Below are 18,909 nucleotides of genomic sequence, written 5' to 3'. Positions count from 1 at the left end.
TACGATTGGTGCGAACAGTGCAATGACGAGCTCTGCCTGATTCTTGGTAGCGGCGAAGTTACTCTCTACTCATCCTCATGCATCGCGGGGCGCGCGATATAGCATGAGACCAGCATAGACACGATGCAATGAAATGGCAATGAACTTTGCAAACTTACTGAACTCTTTCCAAATGTCTCAAATGTCTCGTGAAATGTCTTGTTTGTGGCCTCTGCCAATCGTGCAAGTAACGAGTTTTGACCGTTTCCTGCCCGCCTGCCATTCCTACTTTCCATGGCGGCCTTCGGAAATTCTTGCGGTGGCTTGTGCGAAGGCGAACAGAACAGTGAATGCATGTGACACAGATCAAGGCTGTTCCTTCGACTCAAATCTTGCCATGACTTCGTCTGAGGCATCGCCGTGTGCCTTGCGTTGCGACCGAACGACTGGGAAAGAACTGTTGGTCAATGCCGCCACGCAGAAGCGGGCGTTTGTCCGCTGCATCTCGCGCAACAATGAAAGCTGCGCAACCACAAATTCCGGATGAGGACACAATGAAAGCGAGACGTCCTCGCAAAGCTACCAAGGTAAGTGTCTCTTTATGTTCGCAAGCTCTTTTCCTGATCACATTCCTTACCCTCTGCACTTGCCTGTCGATCACGTATCGCAGTATCGCACCGGAGGGGAAGAACCGCTCGCAATGGCAGAAACGCCTGCCCGTGCGCTATCTCAACGTGTAGTAAGACTGACTTTGACCGAGCCGCCATCGCTTGTGGTCAAGCTGCCGTTGAAGAGAGAGCTCGACGATGCTCTAGACACAATGCCTAGGCGCGATTCGGCGGACCACACGACTATAGCAGGTGCGGCTGCCGACCTCGAGACCGCCATGGAGGACACACTAGAACCAGCGGGCCCGTCTACGCCGAAACCGACCGCCGTGGACAATGAGATGTCGTCGAATGCGCTAAAGTTCGATCCTCGAATGTACGGTCGCGAGCGGTCTAGTAGAGCACGTCCCACGAAACCGAAGTATACAGATACAGATGTGGTACCTCGCGGACCGCAACCATCCGCGAAGAAACGCAAAATCAGCCACAACATCGAGGACACCAAGTCTCTTCCCACGACGCCGCCTCCTGCACCGAGCCTGGTGCGCACGCCGCCTCATGAGTCGGTTTCTGTCATGTCTTTCATGCCTCCTCCAGCGGCATCGCACACCGATTCGCTTGGCAACATTAGGCCGCTTCGCGATGAAGTCAGCGATCGGAGATATGTCGAGGCAATGTTGGACGAGCTACAGACCACCTTGCAGGTGGACCGTAATACAGTACACAAGCGCTCGGCAGGACGTCTGCGGGATTTGTTGTCGATGGCAGAGTATCCGAACAACAACGAAGCCAAGTTCCTCTCCAAAAACGAAGCTCTTGCAGAAGTGGCGCCCGGGCAATTCTTCAATGGCCCCATTATTACGGCTGAACAACAGCCTCTCCCATTGTCGACAGTGCCGGAGTTCCTCGGAGAGTACTACGACAATACTGCCAAAGCTCATATTCAAGACTCAAGCGCCAGGACTGGTAACACCGGGGTCTCAGTGCGTGCAGTCACTATGCGGCAAGTCAAAGAGCGTTTCAGCTCGAGTATTCCAAAGGATAAAGAGTACCCGTGGAACTTATTGGAGCTCGCAACACACCACGATGATGGCCTGAGACCGTTCTTTCTTAGCAATGAAGACTGTCGGCTGATCACGAAGCTGAAGATCCCCAACTCTGCCGATGAGACGCGTCGTCGCAAATACGAGCCAGGATTCAAGGACGTCGAGAAGTGGGCACTCCTCGCACAAGCAGGTGCCCTGACAGAACCCCATCAGGACTCGCATGGCTACAGCACTTTCATCACACTCAACCAAGGCTGCATTGGCTTTGGCTGGCTCTCACATCCTTCCGCAGAAGAACGCGCAGCGTGGAGACGAGATCCCCAGCGCTTCCGAGATGGAAGATGGCGCTATGTTGTCCTCAAGCCTGGCCAAACTGTGTTCTTCCCAGCAGGCACCGTCCACATGGTCTTCCGCTTACGCGCAGCGGGCGACAGTCTTTCGTTTGGAGGCCATGTTTTGCGCTGTTCCAACATCGTACATTGGGTCAAGACTCTCTTGGAGGAGCACGAGAACCCGAATATCGTGAATGAAGACTTGAGCGAAGCGGCGTTGGGCTATCTCGATCGCGTGGAGAGGTTCGTGGATCAGGCGAAGAAGCTTGGTCAAGAGGACAAGTGGGGAGGAGCGCAATCTATCGCCGAATTCAAGAAACTGAAGAAGCGTTTCGTGGATCTGCCTAAGCCTAAGGAGCCTAAGAGCAAGAAGACTGCGAATGCTGCGACTTGATGATGGTGGAATGTAGACAAGCGCGAGACGCGAGGTGCCAGAGCAGGGTGCACGGACTGTAAGCCAAGTATCACTAATGTTTCGGAGAGTTTAAGAAGCATGCAACAGAGGCATTCAGTACACGAGAGGGATGGCTCTTGAAGATGAAGTAATTGGAGACGATGACCATGCTTGAGAGCGTGGTTCTGTAAATTTCATAGAATCACACCTGAGCCTCTTGTGGGAATATGCGAGATGCGCTGAAAGAGCTAGCGCTATCTCGCACATTTACTTTCGCTGGTCGTGTGATTCGACGTGCTACTGTAATTCATTCCGCCCTGCTGTCGCATCTCCTTCCGTGATCGTCAAGTCATGGTGCGTAATGCGCCGAGGCTCCTGTGGCTTGGATCGTATCTAGTCTGTGAGGCGGTGTCATTCCAGTCCTGCTGGCCAAAGTCTTGGAAGAAAATGGCTCTGTCTATTGTTTGCGAATCGCATCTTGTTTTCATTAGCTCAAGGCTAGATTGGCTTTGTGGTGGCTGCTCTTTCTCTTGCACTTGTGGCAGTTGTGACACCAATTTCTCAGCGCGTTGCTAGTCAGTGACATGAAGCACTCGACGCTGACGCCATGATCTCGGAACCAGTTGCGGAGGATTGCAAGACCGAGGAGTTGGTACTCCGGTCCGGGTCTGATCACATGTGTCTTCTCGTGAAAGATAGGCGTCCTGCATTCGTCATTGTTGAGGAGAGAATATGGATGCAATGAAGGACTCCAGGCCACCTTCAAACAGCTCATTCGCCACGCCAACGCCTTTGGGATGCTCCGTTGGCGCAAGCGGACTCTTCACAACATACTCCACGTACAGCGTAGCCCAGATCTGATGCAGCACGGTGCGCATATTGCCAACACGGGTGTCAGTGAGCATGACGAGTTTGAGTTGCGTCGGCGTCTCGAAATAATGAAGCTTGTATTCTCCAGTGCGGTATGACAAGAACTGGTCATCTTGCCCACCGAGCTGACGAGCCATACGCCGCAAGGAAAAGACGGTGCCGAAGATAAGTTTGGCGTCGTCCTCGGCCTTCAGAGCCCTTCGTGCTGATACGGGAAGTTCGCCATTATTGAGGGCGCTTGTGTTTGGGGCTCGTTGCTGCACGGCGGGAGGAGAAGTCCAGCGCTTGGAGTAGATGCATTCGGCTGAGACAGCTCGTCAGCCAATGCGGTGCCCATGGATACAAGGTACCGCGCAGGAGTGCTCACTGTGCCTGTCGAAGATGTAGAACGAGTAGACGCTCATGCCCGCCATTTGTGCCTCAAGTGCCGGGTAATTTGGTGCGTGAAACTGCGAGCATGGCCCAGATCAGGGGAGGTTGTGAAGCGGAGCCGCCCAATGGCTCTCCCACATGCAGGCCGCACGTGTCGCGATGCTTAATGCGCGGGTGCTATGGTTCTCGGATATTGGAAGGAGGCGCGCCAGACAGGCCAGACAGTCCAATGGCTGCGCGGAGTTGGGGTGTTGGTGGTGGATGACTTAGCACGAATTCAACGCCAGTCAGACTCAGCCGGACCCCACACCTTCTTGAGTTCTAATCGTTCCTTCGATAGCTGCTGCCAGGCGTGTGCAGGAGCTGGCTGATGGAGCTAGCAGCGACCTCATCCCATGTGAAGAAGCGGAGAATCACGCCCGTCTCCGTTTCTTCTTCTTCTTCTGCTAACATCATACCTGCGCTGTCCCTCGCCCGCCCGCGCCGCCCGTCATTGACAGCGTAGGAATGCCTCTCTCCCTCGAACCTACGTGAGAAAAAGCAGCACCGCTCCGCTCCGCCATGGCCGAGTCGCCCTCGCCAACCCACCTGAGCCCAGCCGCTGCCGCTGCCACTCCCACTCCCCCGGAGAAGGACGCCGCGCCCGGCATCGTCCCGAGCCACGGCATCAGTATCAACGTTCCTGACCACGGCGGACACCACTCGAGACACCCCGTGCGACATGTGTAGGTCCCTCGCCGCGCCATTGCCCGCACCATGCTGATCCCCGCAGATCTGCGCCGACATATCAAAGTCCGCTGCGACACCACGCACGAGCACCCTCACGATCCAAAGGCGTCAAAGAGACCCTCGACGCCCGGTCACACTATGGCAGCAGCGATGACGATGGCGGGGCCGTCCACCGCATTAACCAATATATGATAAAGCAAGAGATTGGAAGAGGCAGTTTTGGGGCAGTACATCTGGCAATAGACCAGTACGGTCACGAATATGTGAGCCATCCATGATACTCCATGCCCAGAACAGCGCTGTTCCGGCTCTGCGTCAAGCACCCTCTTCATGTGGACCAGGACTGATATTGCGGGTTGCACAGGCTGTTAAAGAGTTTTCCAAATCTCGGCTACGAAAGCGAGCGCAATCGAATCTGTTGCGGAAGCCGAATCAACACAGGAGGCCGGGCCACCTATCTGCAGGCGGAGGATTCAATTCACCACTACATCGACACACCTCATCCGATAAGCTCAATGGCGTCAACAATTCGCTTGAGCTCATTAAGGAAGAAATCGCCATTATGAAGAAATTGGATCATCACAATTTGGTTTCACTCATTGAAGTCCTGGACGATCCGCAAGAGGACTCACTGTATATGATACTCGAAATGTGTAAGAAAGGCGTTGTGATGCATGTCGGGCTCGACCATCGCGCGGAGCCATACGACGAAGAGAAATGCCGCGACTGGTTCCGCGACATGATTCTCGGCATCGAGTACCTGCACGCGCAAGGCATCATACACAGAGACATCAAACCAGACAACTGCCTCATCACTCATGACGATGTTCTCAAGATCGTCGACTTTGGCGTAAGCGAAATGTTCGAGAAAGAATCTGAAATGCACACAACAAAATCAGCAGGAAGCCCAGCTTTCATGCCGCCCGAGCTTTGCGTGGTCAAGCATGGACCCGTGAGTGGCAAAGCCGCAGATATCTGGAGCATGGGTGTCACACTGTATTGCTTGCGCTACGGACGCATACCCTTCGAGAAGTCAAACATGCTAGAGTTATATGAGGCTATCAAAAGCGACGAACCTCAGCTCGAGGAGGAGAAAGACGACACATTCACAGACCTGATCCGCCGATTACTGGAGAAGGATCCAGATAGGCGTATCACCATGGCTGAGCTTCGCGTATGTATTCTTGCATCCGCGGTAGAACGAGGCTGACATTGCACTAGGAGCATCCATGGGTCACCCGGAACGGAACGGATCCGATGATGCCTGCAGAAGACAACTGCGCAACGCTCGTCGAGCCTCCAACTGACGCAGAGATGAACGAAGCTATCACTGGCAACATGGCACATCTCATGACGGTGATGAAAGCAGTGAAGCGATTCAAGAAGCTCATCTACCGGAAGCGGCCTCAATTCATGGAAGGTCTCTTTGGCCGCGAATCGCGACTATCAGCGCCGCCATCCGCTGTGCACCGATCATCTCGGAGCGTTGATGCATCAGACCGCCGACCAGTGGAGTCAGCTCTGGTAGTTGAAGGCGTGCACCGTGATATGGAGGAAGAACTTCCAAAGGGACCAGACGTTGGCAGACGTGGCCGCGAAAGTCCACAAACGCCGCCATCGCCATTTGATAGCACCGGAACGGAGGCACGGAGTTTCGGATCAGAATCATCGCATCCTCTAGCTGCTCAACCAATGTCGGCATCCGATGACCACCTCGAACGACCGCACTTGGACCACAAAGCCAGCACGTTCCCGCTGGATGAGCGAGGCAAGGGTCAAGCTCACGATCCACTGGAAGACCGAATTTACCTCAACATTGGTGCTGGTGGCGATACCGAGGGTACTGACGACAATGGTCAGTTCTTGGTGTGCGAAAGCCCCAGCGGTGTCGACGATGACATCTACGAGGCTGCTTACCAAAAGGAACTCGAGCGCATATTGAATGACCGCGACAACGCCAGTGTGGTCTTGGTGCGGCGTGTTGAACACATCGAACGCCTTCGACGACATCCAAACGTCCTGGCATCATCGATCAATCATGCCATCGATTTTGCCGGCACGACCGCATCTAGGACTCGCGCTCGTGCACGTACGAGTCGGCTGGCTTCATTTGCACGCGACAAACGAGACCGAGCTCGAGCCAACGTCAATGAGCGCATTGATCAACGTGCTGCAGATCGCGCTAATGAAGAGGGGCGTGATCTTTCTACTCCTACTCTCATGGTCAACAGCGAAGCAGCTGCGTCAGCATCACCGCTGCCAAGTCCTGGCATTACAGTACCCAGCGGACTCACAACGCCTCCGTCCCGATCTCGAACGCCAAACAGTGAACGACGACTGCGTGATGCGGCGAAATTTCAGGCAGGGCAGACTCTGAAAGGCGTTGCAAGACGACTGAACGAAACCGCTTCCAGGCTCGAAGCCCGAAGCAACAGCAGCCCAAGCGGCACTGTGTCACCTTATCCAGAAACCTGAGGCTCATCTTTAGCTTTCCGGAGTTGCAAACATTTCAGCCATATCGCGCCCTGGCCCCTGCTACCCCCTTGGTATAACTTGTATCAAAATAGTGTATATGATGGCATAACAGCATGACAGGGACATGTACTACATGTAGCTGGCGCCGGTCGCTTGCTCAGTCTCTTGTTGGATGTGCTTTAGCGTGGAGTTGGGATGGCGAAAAGCAACATTGAGTCGCCGAGTCGCTACATATTATGAAGCATAGCACAGCATATCACGACATCATGGCTCTTGCCTACTCAACAACTTACATTGGTTTCTTCCGATCTCTACCGAAGATACATATAGGTGTTGTTTGATCTCTTACACCGATTTTGGCGCCCCGGCATCTGGCTCATGATCCTCCTAGTCGTGTATTTCGTTCTCTGTATCCCACCCGGTAATTTGCAGCTGACGAACAAGTAAGCCCCCCAGGTCATCACTCACCGTGATCAATGCTTTAAGAACCCTTTCGCCTTTCCAAATAGCTTTCCCTTAAGCCCACCTAAACCCGGCGAAGGTCGCGTCTCTGCCGGTGGCGGAGGTGGTGGCCTATCATAGCTGCTCGGGTTTGATGGTGCTTGAGACGGAGCTGCTGCTCCTCCACCACCAGCTGTAGCGCTCTTACCGCCAACACTGACTGTGAACAACACAGGATCCCCGGCATTCACCTTCCCTGATTGATCCTCGCCCTCATCCGGTTGCACATCATCGTAGGCAAAAGCATAACCTTTCTTATCGACATTGTGCTCATGCACTAATCTCGCATAGTGATTCGTTGGATCTCGAGTGTAGAAAGTATGAGGTTGACTAGGATGGTCCTCGCATTCCGTCAAAGCAGAGCGAACGAATGCAGCTGCTAATCGAGGGATAATAGCATTTCTCGTAGGTGAAGGTCCAGTCGTGAAAGGTCCACTATTACAGCCAAGAATATCTGCCGTAGTCGGTTTCTCGAATTCTTCGTCGCCGATCTTCAATTTCCCTTTGTGGTTGACGTGCCCTTCAAGTACTCCTGGCCCGGCTTGCGTGTTGATTTTACATTTGCAGTCTGATTTGTATTTTTGCCAGACTTCTTCCACGTAAGGTTCGAAATATCCATCGAAGCTGGCGCCGACGGCACCTCCGTGTGTTGCGTTCAGAATTCGCAGGTTTCGGCCATCTTTGTTTACTACCAATTTATCCCATGGCCGCCCGTCCTTTTGGGCTTGTTGGGCGAGGCTCTCGGCCATGCGATCGATTCCATCAGGAGCCATGCCTGCCACATGCTGCAAGTCTCCAGAGTTGGCTTGTAAGGTGATCGCAATGGGTATTCCTGGCACGAAATCGACGTATGAGATGTTGGCGTATAGCTGAGCATCGTTGAGGGTGAACTCTGCAAACCCAAAATTGACCTTCGCGTTCGGATCACTCGGGTTCAGAACAGAAGGCTCGACTAAGGCTGGTCCACCGGGATTCAGCAAGAATGTGAGATGGCCTTCTGCGATCCATATCCGGCCTCCTGCGATTTGTGGGATGGTGATTGTGACTGTGTTGCCGGGCTGACCAAGTGGGATTGCGCAGTCTTCTTGTAATTGAGAACCAATTTCTGTCACGTCTGTTGGGAAATATAAATCTTTGCCATTGGCCTTGAGGAGGCAGCGTTTGCCGTCATGTTGAATGGCGATTCCGGTGACGTAGGCGTGGATGTTATCGAGGTCGCTGTCGTTTTTCAACGCAATTTGTAGTGAGTCCGGCATAATTGCGATTATATCAGAGACTGAGAAGAGGTGGTGGGGAAGTGCGATACTATGTACGCCCACAACTCACACGTGAAGTCGACTGAGCAGAAACCTGGTTGTGTTCGGCCCCGGAGGGAAGCCGCGATGAAGTCAGCCAAGGGTATCCACTTACAGGCAGGATCTCGTTCAGCGGCGGCTTAGATGGCAAGAAGGCAATCGCTGTTCAATCACAGGCATCGTTCGTCTCGAAGATGTATGCGACTACGAGGAAGTTCTGCCATTGAAGCCTATGAAGCATGGTCCATCCAGGTCGCATATCGTGATGTCCACATCAGTACAGAGACTACATCTCGTGCTGAGATCTGCTGAAAAGGTGGGTGTGCAGGGCTCCGACTTCCATCGACGACCTTAAGGCAGAAAGAGCCATTGTGATTGGGAAGCACTGAACGCGAAACGCAATGAGCGAAGTCAAATCGTCCCTAGTCGCATACATGCGCTTCATGCAGCTGTGTCTTGCACCATGCCACACCATCGTAGACATCTCCGCTAATCCTATGCATCTTGTGGAGATAAACGTGCCAGGATGGTCGCGTTCGATCTTCGTTCTCACATCTCATACATCATCGTCGTACTCTAGGCCAATGTTGATGGTACGAGCCTGCGAGCTGCAACATAGCTCCTGCGCATCCTGATCACCCGAGTATTAGCCATTACTACATCTGGAGAACAAATAGGTCGATCAGGGCCGGAGAAATTGATCCCAGGAGATTCTTGAGCTTGCTGGATGTATCTTCCAGTCCCTTTCCGCTACTTGGGCCCTGCAGTTCTGATGTTGTGAGATCCATTAGCTTCTCGTACGAGCGCTCAATTGTCGTTCTCGCTTTCGAGCACCCATCGAAGCCCAGATGATCTGATCGAGAGTCAGCCATCGTCGCGGTCGTGTTGCTCGTATTTGCAGTTCGTCATCAGCATCATGGTCGGTTTGGAGCATGCGCACACGATCCTTCAGTCGCCCGTACCCCAGACAACGACGGCCCCATCTCCGCCAGCACTCGCCCACTGCTTCCTCAGCTGATTCCAAGCGACAGCAGACACAACATCCTTCTTACTCGCAATAGTCTGCGCAGCACTCTCACTCTTGTGCCAAAGCCTCTGCGCCACCACCCCAGTCAAAACATCCCAAACCAACACTCTTCCATCCTCCGTCCCACTCATCGCATAAGCCTCTCCCATTGCCAAAACACTCCTCAACCTATACGTCTCATTCCTAAATCCCTCATCCCTAAAACTCTGCAAACACTTCCCCGTCCCGCGATCAAAAAACCTCATCGTCGAATCCAGACTACTCACCAAATACCCATCCCCAGCCTTCGTGGGACAAACACTCGTAACGCCCTTCCCAGGCGCCACGTAATCGACATCCACGCAACCCATACTCAAATCATAAACTCTCACACACCCATCCACAGACCCAACAAAAATCTCATGCCCATTGACAGCAACACTCGAAACCGAATCTTTCGCTTCGGAGAAACTCATAATAGGTTTCTCACTCCGACTCTTCCCATCCCAGATCTTGACAGTCCCATCAAAACTTCCACTGATGACGACTGAATCGCCTTCGCCTCCGAAAGCAACACAATTGACTCTCGCAGAATGTCCCGTGAAACGTCGCAGTGTCTGCGCAGTGGCAACGTCCCAGAGGAAAACTGTTTTATCGCCGCCTCCGGATACGAAGCGTGCATTGTCGTCGCTGACGCTGAGGTCGAGGACTTCGTAGCCATGAGCAGAAAAGGTCTGAATCAGTCGTCCATTGACCGGATTGAAGAGTCGCACATTGCGGTCTTGACAGCCGGTGAGGACGTATTGGCCCGTTCCGGCGGAGAAAGTGACGGCGTGTACCGGTCCATTGTGGTTCGTGAGCCTCGATATCTGCTTCGTCGGGAAGCGCGTATTGCTTGTCATCGTGGTAGTGGTAGCATGATGTGATGTGGAAGGAGTGAAGTCAGACTTGAAACATTAGATCGAGGTGAGGAAGGTGCCAAGACTGTGGTTCGCACTTCTAAGCAGGGATCGGAACAGCTGCAGGCTTAGCATGTGGGTATATTGACATGTGAAGATGGGGTCCAAATGTAATTACAACAAGTGCTGTGCTGATATTACATCCTACAGATACGCACTAATGCTTTTTGGCTCGTGACCGCGATGCTCAGCACTTGACAGCCTCGCAACACCACGCTAAGCAGCTTTCCATAAATCTCTCCTGAACAAACACAATGAAAGCAGTAAAGGTATCTTCGCACTTTGCAACCCACCCTGAAACGAGTCCCACTCAGCGCCATAACAATGTCTGATTTCCTGGCGATGGAAGGGACGCTTGAGATCTGATTCTGTCGCAGTTGCCACTGTCCTGCCGTGGCGTGGTCGGTAGCTTCTTGCGTCTTCATACTCATATCCTGCACCCCTGATGCGCCTAGCGGCGACCAGTCCTCGACATGCTACCCTGCAGCGTCTCGACTTCCGCCTCGAGTTGCTTGATGACCGCATGGCTCTGCTCGAGATCCTTGTTGAGACGATCGCGCTCAGCAATAAGCTTCTGCTCCCATTGTCTGAAACGCTGCTCCTCCACCTTGACTTGTTCGGTGAAGCGCTTGCGGAGAGCCTCTTCTTCCTCCTTGAATTTGGGGTTGTCCAGCTTCCGAGGTCTTGCCTCACCAAACTTCCTGGTCTCCATCTGTTGCGCGCGGTACACCTCGTAGTGGTTCTCTTCTGTGGTGTGGATCAGGTCGAGCATGTGTGTGCGGATGAGGATAGCGCGGAGCTTCTTGAAGTCGCAGTGCTCCTCGTTCTCAACCTCAGCGACACCCCAGTGGTAGTGACGACCCTTGACAGTGCGTCCATCAGGGGTAGTCACATCACGCTCGGAACCGATGACCGAGAATGGCATGGCGGAGATCAAGCTGCGAGCGTGCTGCAGGCCGGCCTCGTCGTCCTCCTCGAGCGGTGGAGTATAGATTTTGATGCCTTGTGCCTCGATGACGCTTCGGATCTGTATTCGACAATTGTCAGTGTTCCAATCCCAAAGCAATCTCTGTGTAAGCTACAACTTACGCGGTGCTTGAAGCGGGCGAGATCTGCCGGTGAGAGAGTATCGGCCTTTGCAATGACTGGAATCAGGTTGACGCGGGTGGCCAAGCGCTTCATGACCTCGATGTCCAATGGCTTCAGAGTGTGGCCGGTAGGGCGGATGAAGAACAGACAGGCGTGGACACGCAAGTCGATCTTGTCACTTCTCTTTGGCTGTTGCTCCTGCAACATGTAGCTCTCGTGCTGATCGTCCAAGAATTCTATAATTGGCTGCCAGCTGTCGCGGTTGTTCACGTAGTCACCAAAACCCGGTGTATCGATGACGGTCAAGCGGACCTTGAAGAACTTCTCCTCGAGCTCCGCCTTTGTGATTTCAATCTCCACCGTCTTGTCGATCTGCTTTGCGTGACGTCGCTTGTGGTCGGCGTAGTTCTTGATGGTCGTGCTGAAGAGAGTGTTGATGAAGGTAGTCTTTCCAAGGCCAGACTCACCGGCCACCATGATCGTGAAGGCAGCACCACGCTTGGCCACAATCTTGTGGCGCTGGTTGGGCAGCTGCACAGGCGGTCAGTTCGCATTCTCCTCAATATTGTCCACGCGCAACGTACGTTGGCAATGCCAATGGGCGAACCTCCTGTCTCTGCCATGGCTGCTGGTGGAGGGGGAATCTCGCGGACGGGGAGCTGCGGGAGGGTCTTTGCGGGCGCTGTCGGTGGAGCAATGGGCTCCGGTGGAGGATTGTATGCGCCGGGAGGGTGTCTCAGGTGCGTGAAGCTGTCTAAGGCGCGGCGGACGTTAGCCAATGGCTTTTGTTGCATGGTGAGCACATCCATCTCGCGGAGGAGCCGAGCACGCGCGGTGGACGAATTTCAAGTTGGGGAGCAGATGGAGGAGGGTGTGTTCGTACAGGACAGGCGGAGCGCACGACGAGCGGCGCTGCGGGAGAAGTCGTGGATGGGCGGGTGGGTGAATGAGCAGCAATTGCGACTGCTGGGCCCGGGATGCGGTTGCTTGTGAAGATGGAGAGGGAGTTGCGATGCTGGTGCTGGTGCTGGTGCTCTCCTTTCCAGCTGGCACTTACCGAATTGGCTCCGCCGGTGGCCCCTGGCATTGGACCGGCGAATGGGAGACGCCAATTCTGAGGGCACCGCAGGGTGCGCCGTAGTGCCCGCTAGCGCTTGCGGGGACGAGGGAGCTTCCGCCTTTCGAGACTCCATCACGAAATTTTGGCCGTCCATCACTGTCGCGCGCGTCGGGAATGGCTTTGTGGTAAGCACTCGAGCTGCTTCAGAAGACAGGAAGGTGGAAACAAAGTGAGCAAGATGAAGACGGAATTCAAGGTAGGCGCGCCCCGCTTGTGCGACCTCGAAAAATTTGATGCGTCAGGCGTCAAGCAAACACATTTTGACGAGACTGACCAATTGACCAAAAGCGCAGTTTTCGAACCTCCTGGGCACCGTGTACCGCAAAGGCAACCTGGTCTACACCAAAGATGGGACGTGCCTACTGTCGCCCGTCGGCAATAGAGTCTCGGTATTTGACCTGATCAACAACAAATCATACACTCTACCCTTCGCACATAGAGTCAACATAGTCCGGACAGCCCTTCATCCAGCGGGCCAGCTGCTCTTGACCATCGACGAATCCGGGCATGCTATTCTCTCGCACTTCCAGCGCCGAATCGTGCTCTACCATTTCTCGCTGAAAAGTGCCGTATCGGCTTTGACCTTTTCTCCAAGTGGCGATCACTTTGCTGTAGGGCTTGGCAGAAAGATCGAAGTGTGGAAGACTCCATCCACCACTGGCGAGGATAGCGGATTGGAGTTCGCGCCATTCGTGCGATATCGACAGTATGCGGGACATCACGATACCGTTCAAAGCATCCAATGGAGTAGCGATGGCCGCTTTTTCCTGTCGGCGAGCAAGGACTTGACAGCACGAATATGGAGCCTGGATCCTGAGGAAGGCTTCATGCCCACTGTTCTCGCTGGACACCGCACTGCTGTACATGCTGCATGGTTTAGCAAAGATCAAGAAACGATATGGACTGTGTCCAAAGACGGTGCATTATTCCAGTGGCAGTACCTGCCTCCACCGGATGCCGATCCAGAGAATGTGAGCGAAGACGACGAGCGATGGAGGATCAACAACAGGCACTACTTCTTTCAAGACCAAGCGCACCTCACGATAGCGGCATTCCATCCATCGTCAAATCTGCTCGTCACGGGCTTTTCGAACGGGCTGTTCATGTTACACGAGCTGCCCAGCTTCAGCGAGATCCATAAACTCTCCATCTCGGCCTCCAGTGTAGACACTGTCTCTATCAACCACACCGGCGAATGGCTTGCATTTGGCTCATCTGCACTTGGTCAGCTTCTGGTGTGGGAGTGGCAAAGCGAGTCCTACATCTTGAAGCAGCAAGGGCATTTCGACAGCATGAACGCTTTGACTTACTCTCCCTCTGGAGATCGTGTAATCACATGCGCCGACGACGGCAAGATCAAAGTCTGGGACACAACATCCGGCTTCTGCATCGTCACATTCACGGAACATACGTCTGGAGTCACAGCTTGCGAATTTGCGAAGCGTGGAAATGTGCTCTTCACAGCATCACTTGATGGCAGTGTACGCGCCTTTGATTTGATCAGATACCGATGCTTCCGAACATTCACAGCGAGTAAAAGACTGCCGTGGACATCTATTGCGGTGGACCCTAGTGGCGAAGTAGTCGCGGCTGGCTCCACAGATGACTTCGACATCCACATCTGGAGCGTTCAGACAGGACAGTTGCTGGATCAGCTAACAGGCCATGAAGGACCAGTGTCATCGCTTGCCTTTGCACCTAATGGAGGGAATCTCGTCTCGGGCAGCTGGGATCGCACCGTCCGCATATGGTCGATCTTCGGTCGAACACAAACGTCAGAACCTATACAGCTCCAAGCAGATGTGTTAGCAGTGACGGTACGACCTGATGGGCGGCAAATTGCGGCATCATCGCTAGACGGACAGCTTACGTTCTGGAGCCTCAGCGAAGCGACGCAAGAAGCTGGCTTGGACGGCCGACGAGATGCAAGTGGAGGCCGCAAAGCGACAGATCGAAGAACTGCAGCCAACGTGGCTGGAACGAAGAGCTTCGGCACCATCGCATACAGCGCAGATGGCTCTGTGTTGCTCGCCGGTGGCAACAGCAAATATATCTGCCTGTACGCGGTGGAGACTGGTGTGCTACTGCGAAAATTCACAGTGTCCGTCAACTTGAGTTTGGAAGGGACACAGGAATTCCGAAACTCAAAACTGTTGACAGAAGCCGGACCACGCGCACTGTTGGACGAGCAAGGCGAAGCATCAGATCTCGAAGACCGCATGGACACGAGCCTGCCCGGGGCCAAACGTGGAGATGCTGCGCAAAGAAAGATAGCAGCAGAAGTGCGAGTACCAGGAGTGACATTCTCGCCAACAGGCCGAGCGTTCTGCGCAGCGAGCACAGAAGGCCTACTCATCTACTCACTGGACGCCGGCGCCGTTTTCGATCCTTTCGACCTCGACGTAGATGTTACACCGGAGAACACGTTAGCAACACTTCGGCAACAAGACTGGCTGAAGGCGATGGTAATGGCTTTCCGGCTGGGCGATCTGAAGCTCGTGCGCAAGGTCTATCGTGCAATTCCAGTGTCCGACATTGGCCTCGTTGTTCGCGACCTCCCACAGGTTTACTTGGACCGACTGCTTCGATTCGTTTCAAAAGAGTCAGACCAGAGCCCGCACCTTGAACTGAACTTGCTCTGGATGGAAAGCCTGCTCAACCAGCATGGTCGCCTCTTGAAAGAACGACAAGGTGAATATGCTGAAGTGGTACGAATGATGCAAAAGGCGATCGCAAGAGTGCAAGGAGAAATCATGAAAGTGGCCAACCAGAACAACCATACACTTGATTACTTGCTTGCTCAGCCGACAGCGTCAGTCGACGCAACACCCAAGATGCTGGCTATTACGAGCGGTGGAGCAGATGAAGACGAAAGTATGGCTGACAGTGACGAAGACGGTTGGCATGGATTAGGATAGTCTGTATTGTGAACGACCTCCTATCTTGTAAATTACACCTTTCCAAATGTACACCATCAAACGCAGTTGAAAGCGGCACCTCGCCACAGTACAACATGAGGAATCGCAGTCTTGTCCTGCTACCGGCATCCAAAATGTCGTACAGGCCATGTATCGACTCGTCCGCTGCTGCTCTGATACCCCGGCCTCAACCATCGTCTCTCGACCTCTATCCATGGCCACCAATCTTCTGTATCTCCTCGCTAGAGCATCACCATCCCACTTGGTCGTCACGGGCGGCGAGGTTATTGTCGGAGTTCAATTCTGCGGCTCGGGCTGCCACTTCGTTTCGCTCGACATGCTGTTCCTCGCTTGTCAGCCATGCATATCGTTAGAGGGTAAGATGAATTCATACCCGAGTTCTCGATTGACGCTCGACAGAAACGGCAACATGACGCTTGTAGATGCCGTTATACGGGTTATAGCCGTAAATCGCAGGGTCCAGTTTCTCACCAGTTTCGGCGATCTGGTTTCTGCTCCAGTCGATAGTATACTTGCCATCAGCAGTCTTCGAGAAAAATCCTTTGTCGCTGTGGCCCAGTTGCGTGCTCCCATAATTGTAGGTGTAATAGGCTGGGTTGTCCTCGAGGCGGACTCCGTTGCCGTAGACACCATTCTGCTTGCCGCCCGTGCAATACTCTCCGACCAAACCCAAACGAGGATCATATTTACAACTGGGTGAGTTGTCCGTTATGTCCCACGGCCCGCCGTTCTTCTCTTGATTGTCCTACTAGATGTTAGTGTAGTTGACTCAGTGCGAGCTCGAGCATCTGGCAATACCTACCCGATCTATGAGTTGAGCTGGATATGCTGCTGCTTGACCGAGCATGAGAGCAGCGGTAACTGCAATGACGTTTTTGGAATACATGATGCTGTATGCAGTAATTGGGAAGCGCCGGCGCTGCAAGAGTGACGACCAAAATTGCTGAAGCCCGATAAACGAAAATGCCGTGAAGTGTCTGGAATAGGTCCAGGCTAGAAGTTTTGAGCCTTGGAGACAGACCTATATATTGTCCTGCTCATCCAGGTTGCTATTTTCACTCAGGCTTTGGAACACCCAAGAAAGTAGTTCGTTTCTCCGAGCAATGTCGGCTTACATGGTAGACTCTCCTAACTCGCGAACAGAGTTGCATTGCAGTGGAGCCTTCCAGGCCAGCCGCCAGCCGTGTGAACAGCCATATCGAGTTGGGGGCGGTGCGCCTTGACCAATCCAATAGCCTGTAAGTTTTGTGTGTTTTCTTTAAACTTCATCATGCTGGCACTTTCGAGAATGTTTGCCCTTTAGACCAGTAGGGCTAAGCACCGATAGCTCAAGCAAGGAGCAAAATAGCAACATCTCCCCTGCCTCGCCGTCAGGTACGCATCACTCCTTGTTGGTAAGGCCATGTTAAGCTTTGAGGAGAAGCATCGTCCTCGCACGGCACTTCTTCGAGCTTCCCAGAGAAGAATGCCGTGGAAGTTAAAAGCTATGCAACTGCCTCAATTGGCGCGGCACCAGGCAATGATTGGCTGCGGATTTGTGAACATCAGGATTTGATGATGATGAGTCCAACCCTTCCTCCGATGACATGAGGTGGAGTCGAAGTTGCCATTTCGAGCATCGTCCCAGGGCTTTTGCGAGTTTCCCGGTTGTGCCGCAACCCTCATTCATGTTTTCACCTCGTGGTCGTTGCCCAATCCATCGAAGCAATCTACGAACATGCCTTCTCAGCGATCAGTCGCCGTCATCGGCTCTCTCAACATCGATTTCGTGACCAGAACGTCGCGTCTGCCGCAGCCTGGCGAGACTCTTCAAGCTATCTCTTTTGACACGGGCTTCGGAGGCAAAGGCGCCAATCAAGCAGTCGGCGCTGCTCGTCTCGCGGGCGAAGATGTCAAAGTCCGAATGATTGGCGCTGTGGGCGATGATGGCTTTGGCAATGATTACTTCGAAGCTCTCGGCAAAGAGGGTATTGATGCCAGTGGAGTCCGAAGACTGCAAGGCGAGAAGACCGGGGTTACGAACATCATTGTCGATGAGAGTGGGGAGAATAGGATTTTATTTGTTGCTCATGCCAACATGAAGTTTGGAGACGCGGAAGATCTGATCACTGGGCAAGAAGGCGATGTTGCCGTGTTCCAACTAGAAATCCCTCTGAACACCGTGAGTACCTCTCCTTTCCATCACGCTGCTCATTTGTCTACTCTAAGTCCGTGACATGTTGATAGCAAAGGTAGGTTCTCCACAACATGCGCAAAGCAAAAGATGCTGGCAAGCATGTCATCTTCAACCCTGCACCTGCAATTAAACTGCCAGAGGATGCCTACGCGAACATGGACACCTTGATCATGAACGAAACAGAGTCGGCTATTCTCGCTGGGCATGCGGAAGCAAGCTCAGACAAGAATAGCCTGCTCGAGCTTTGTAAGACTTTCTTGACTAAGGGTGTCCGAGAGGCAGTGGTAATCACTCTTGGTGGCGAGGGTCTAGTCTACGCCACTGTCTCCGGTGCATCAGGCCACGTTGGTGCCCACAAAGTGAAAGTCGTCGACACCACAGCCGCTGGAGACACCTTTGTTGGTGGATACGCAGTGCAGAGAGCGAGACATATTTCGGGAGACTTCGACTACAAGCGTGCGTTGGAGTTCGCAACATTGGCTGCGTCCAAGACTGTGGAGAAACCTGGCGCAATGGCAGCTATTCCACATCTCCACCAGTTGCAATAAAGAACACTACTACTCTCGACGAGAGACAATCCAATTCTGCCATTGAGACAGACATCAGACAACGTGTCTTGCAATCAACTCCTTCCACCAAATCACTTTCTCTCATTAGCCTCGACTTCAAGTACTTATTACCAGTCTCCTCTTCTTCCCGAAGAGTCTAAAAAGCAACAACAACCTCTTACTCCATTACCACAACGCTCATCACAACCATTCTCACACCTCCAAACCCGAACAGCGAATCACAATGCCGCAAGACCAAAACACCAACCAGACTCAAACCCCCTGGACAATCGACTACGGCGGCGACAGCTACCCACTAGACCCCAACAGGCCCAACAGCACACGCATGCACCCCTGCTATCTGAAACGAGGAGAAGAAATCAAAGGATTTGTGTGCAAGTGCTGCTGGACAAACAACCCCACTTGCTCGGACAGGGCGTGCAACCATCCATACCGACGGTGAAGAAGTGG

General features: G+C 53.3%; 9 protein-coding genes across 9 annotated transcripts; 4 read left to right on the top strand and 5 right to left on the bottom strand.

Annotated features, from left to right (window-relative positions):
• Window positions 1-679: 679 nt before the first annotated feature.
• RHO25_010955 (uncharacterized protein) lies at window positions 680-2,359 on the top strand (the record flags this gene model as incomplete). Its single annotated transcript, XM_023602167.2, has 1 exon — window positions 680-2,359. One exon carries the CDS (start codon window positions 680-682, stop codon window positions 2,357-2,359), a length of 1,680 nt encoding a protein of 559 aa, XP_023450916.2.
• A 713-nt stretch (window positions 2,360-3,072) lies between these two features.
• On the bottom strand, window positions 3,073-3,642 carry RHO25_010954 (uncharacterized protein; the record flags this gene model as incomplete). Its single annotated transcript, XM_023602168.2, has 2 exons — window positions 3,073-3,533; window positions 3,597-3,642. The coding sequence occupies 2 exons, from the start codon at window positions 3,640-3,642 to the stop codon at window positions 3,073-3,075; spliced, it is 507 nt and encodes a 168-aa protein (XP_023450923.1).
• Window positions 3,643-4,162: 520 nt separating this feature from the next.
• On the top strand, window positions 4,163-6,805 carry RHO25_010953 (uncharacterized protein; the record flags this gene model as incomplete). Its single annotated transcript, XM_023602169.2, has 4 exons — window positions 4,163-4,326; window positions 4,374-4,593; window positions 4,695-5,504; window positions 5,552-6,805. The coding sequence occupies 4 exons, from the start codon at window positions 4,163-4,165 to the stop codon at window positions 6,803-6,805; spliced, it is 2,448 nt and encodes an 815-aa protein (XP_023450922.1).
• A 473-nt stretch (window positions 6,806-7,278) lies between these two features.
• On the bottom strand, window positions 7,279-8,562 carry RHO25_010952 (uncharacterized protein; the record flags this gene model as incomplete). Its single annotated transcript, XM_023602170.2, has 1 exon — window positions 7,279-8,562. One exon carries the CDS (start codon window positions 8,560-8,562, stop codon window positions 7,279-7,281), a length of 1,284 nt encoding a protein of 427 aa, XP_023451439.1.
• Window positions 8,563-9,549: 987 nt separating this feature from the next.
• RHO25_010951 (uncharacterized protein) lies at window positions 9,550-10,509 on the bottom strand (the record flags this gene model as incomplete). The annotated part of the gene is made up of 2 exons (XM_023602171.1): window positions 9,550-9,834; window positions 9,895-10,509. 2 exons carry the CDS (start codon window positions 10,507-10,509, stop codon window positions 9,550-9,552), a joined length of 900 nt encoding a protein of 299 aa, XP_023451440.1.
• A 508-nt stretch (window positions 10,510-11,017) lies between these two features.
• Window positions 11,018-12,869, bottom strand: SPN4 (Septin spn4; the record flags this gene model as incomplete). Its single annotated transcript, XM_023602172.2, has 4 exons — window positions 11,018-11,593; window positions 11,656-12,186; window positions 12,240-12,409; window positions 12,539-12,869. 4 exons carry the CDS (start codon window positions 12,867-12,869, stop codon window positions 11,018-11,020), a joined length of 1,608 nt encoding a protein of 535 aa, XP_023451437.2.
• Window positions 12,870-12,953: 84 nt separating this feature from the next.
• RHO25_010949 (uncharacterized protein) lies at window positions 12,954-15,693 on the top strand (the record flags this gene model as incomplete). The annotated part of the gene is made up of 2 exons (XM_023602173.1): window positions 12,954-12,971; window positions 13,069-15,693. The coding sequence occupies 2 exons, from the start codon at window positions 12,954-12,956 to the stop codon at window positions 15,691-15,693; spliced, it is 2,643 nt and encodes an 880-aa protein (XP_023451438.1).
• A 250-nt stretch (window positions 15,694-15,943) lies between these two features.
• RHO25_010948 (uncharacterized protein) lies at window positions 15,944-16,600 on the bottom strand (the record flags this gene model as incomplete). Its single annotated transcript, XM_023602174.2, has 3 exons — window positions 15,944-16,033; window positions 16,088-16,459; window positions 16,517-16,600. The coding sequence occupies 3 exons, from the start codon at window positions 16,598-16,600 to the stop codon at window positions 15,944-15,946; spliced, it is 546 nt and encodes a 181-aa protein (XP_023451443.1).
• Window positions 16,601-17,431: 831 nt separating this feature from the next.
• On the top strand, window positions 17,432-18,438 carry RHO25_010947 (uncharacterized protein; the record flags this gene model as incomplete). Its single annotated transcript, XM_023602175.2, has 2 exons — window positions 17,432-17,875; window positions 17,950-18,438. The coding sequence occupies 2 exons, from the start codon at window positions 17,432-17,434 to the stop codon at window positions 18,436-18,438; spliced, it is 933 nt and encodes a 310-aa protein (XP_023451444.1).
• Between the last annotated feature and the right edge of the window lie 471 nt (window positions 18,439-18,909).

This window comes from Cercospora beticola, chromosome 7, assembly GCF_033473495.1.
Source record: "Cercospora beticola chromosome 7, complete sequence".
In the NCBI taxonomy this organism is placed as follows: Eukaryota; Fungi; Ascomycota; class Dothideomycetes; order Mycosphaerellales; family Mycosphaerellaceae; genus Cercospora; species Cercospora beticola.
This window is presented reverse-complemented; position numbering and strand designations above follow the sequence as displayed.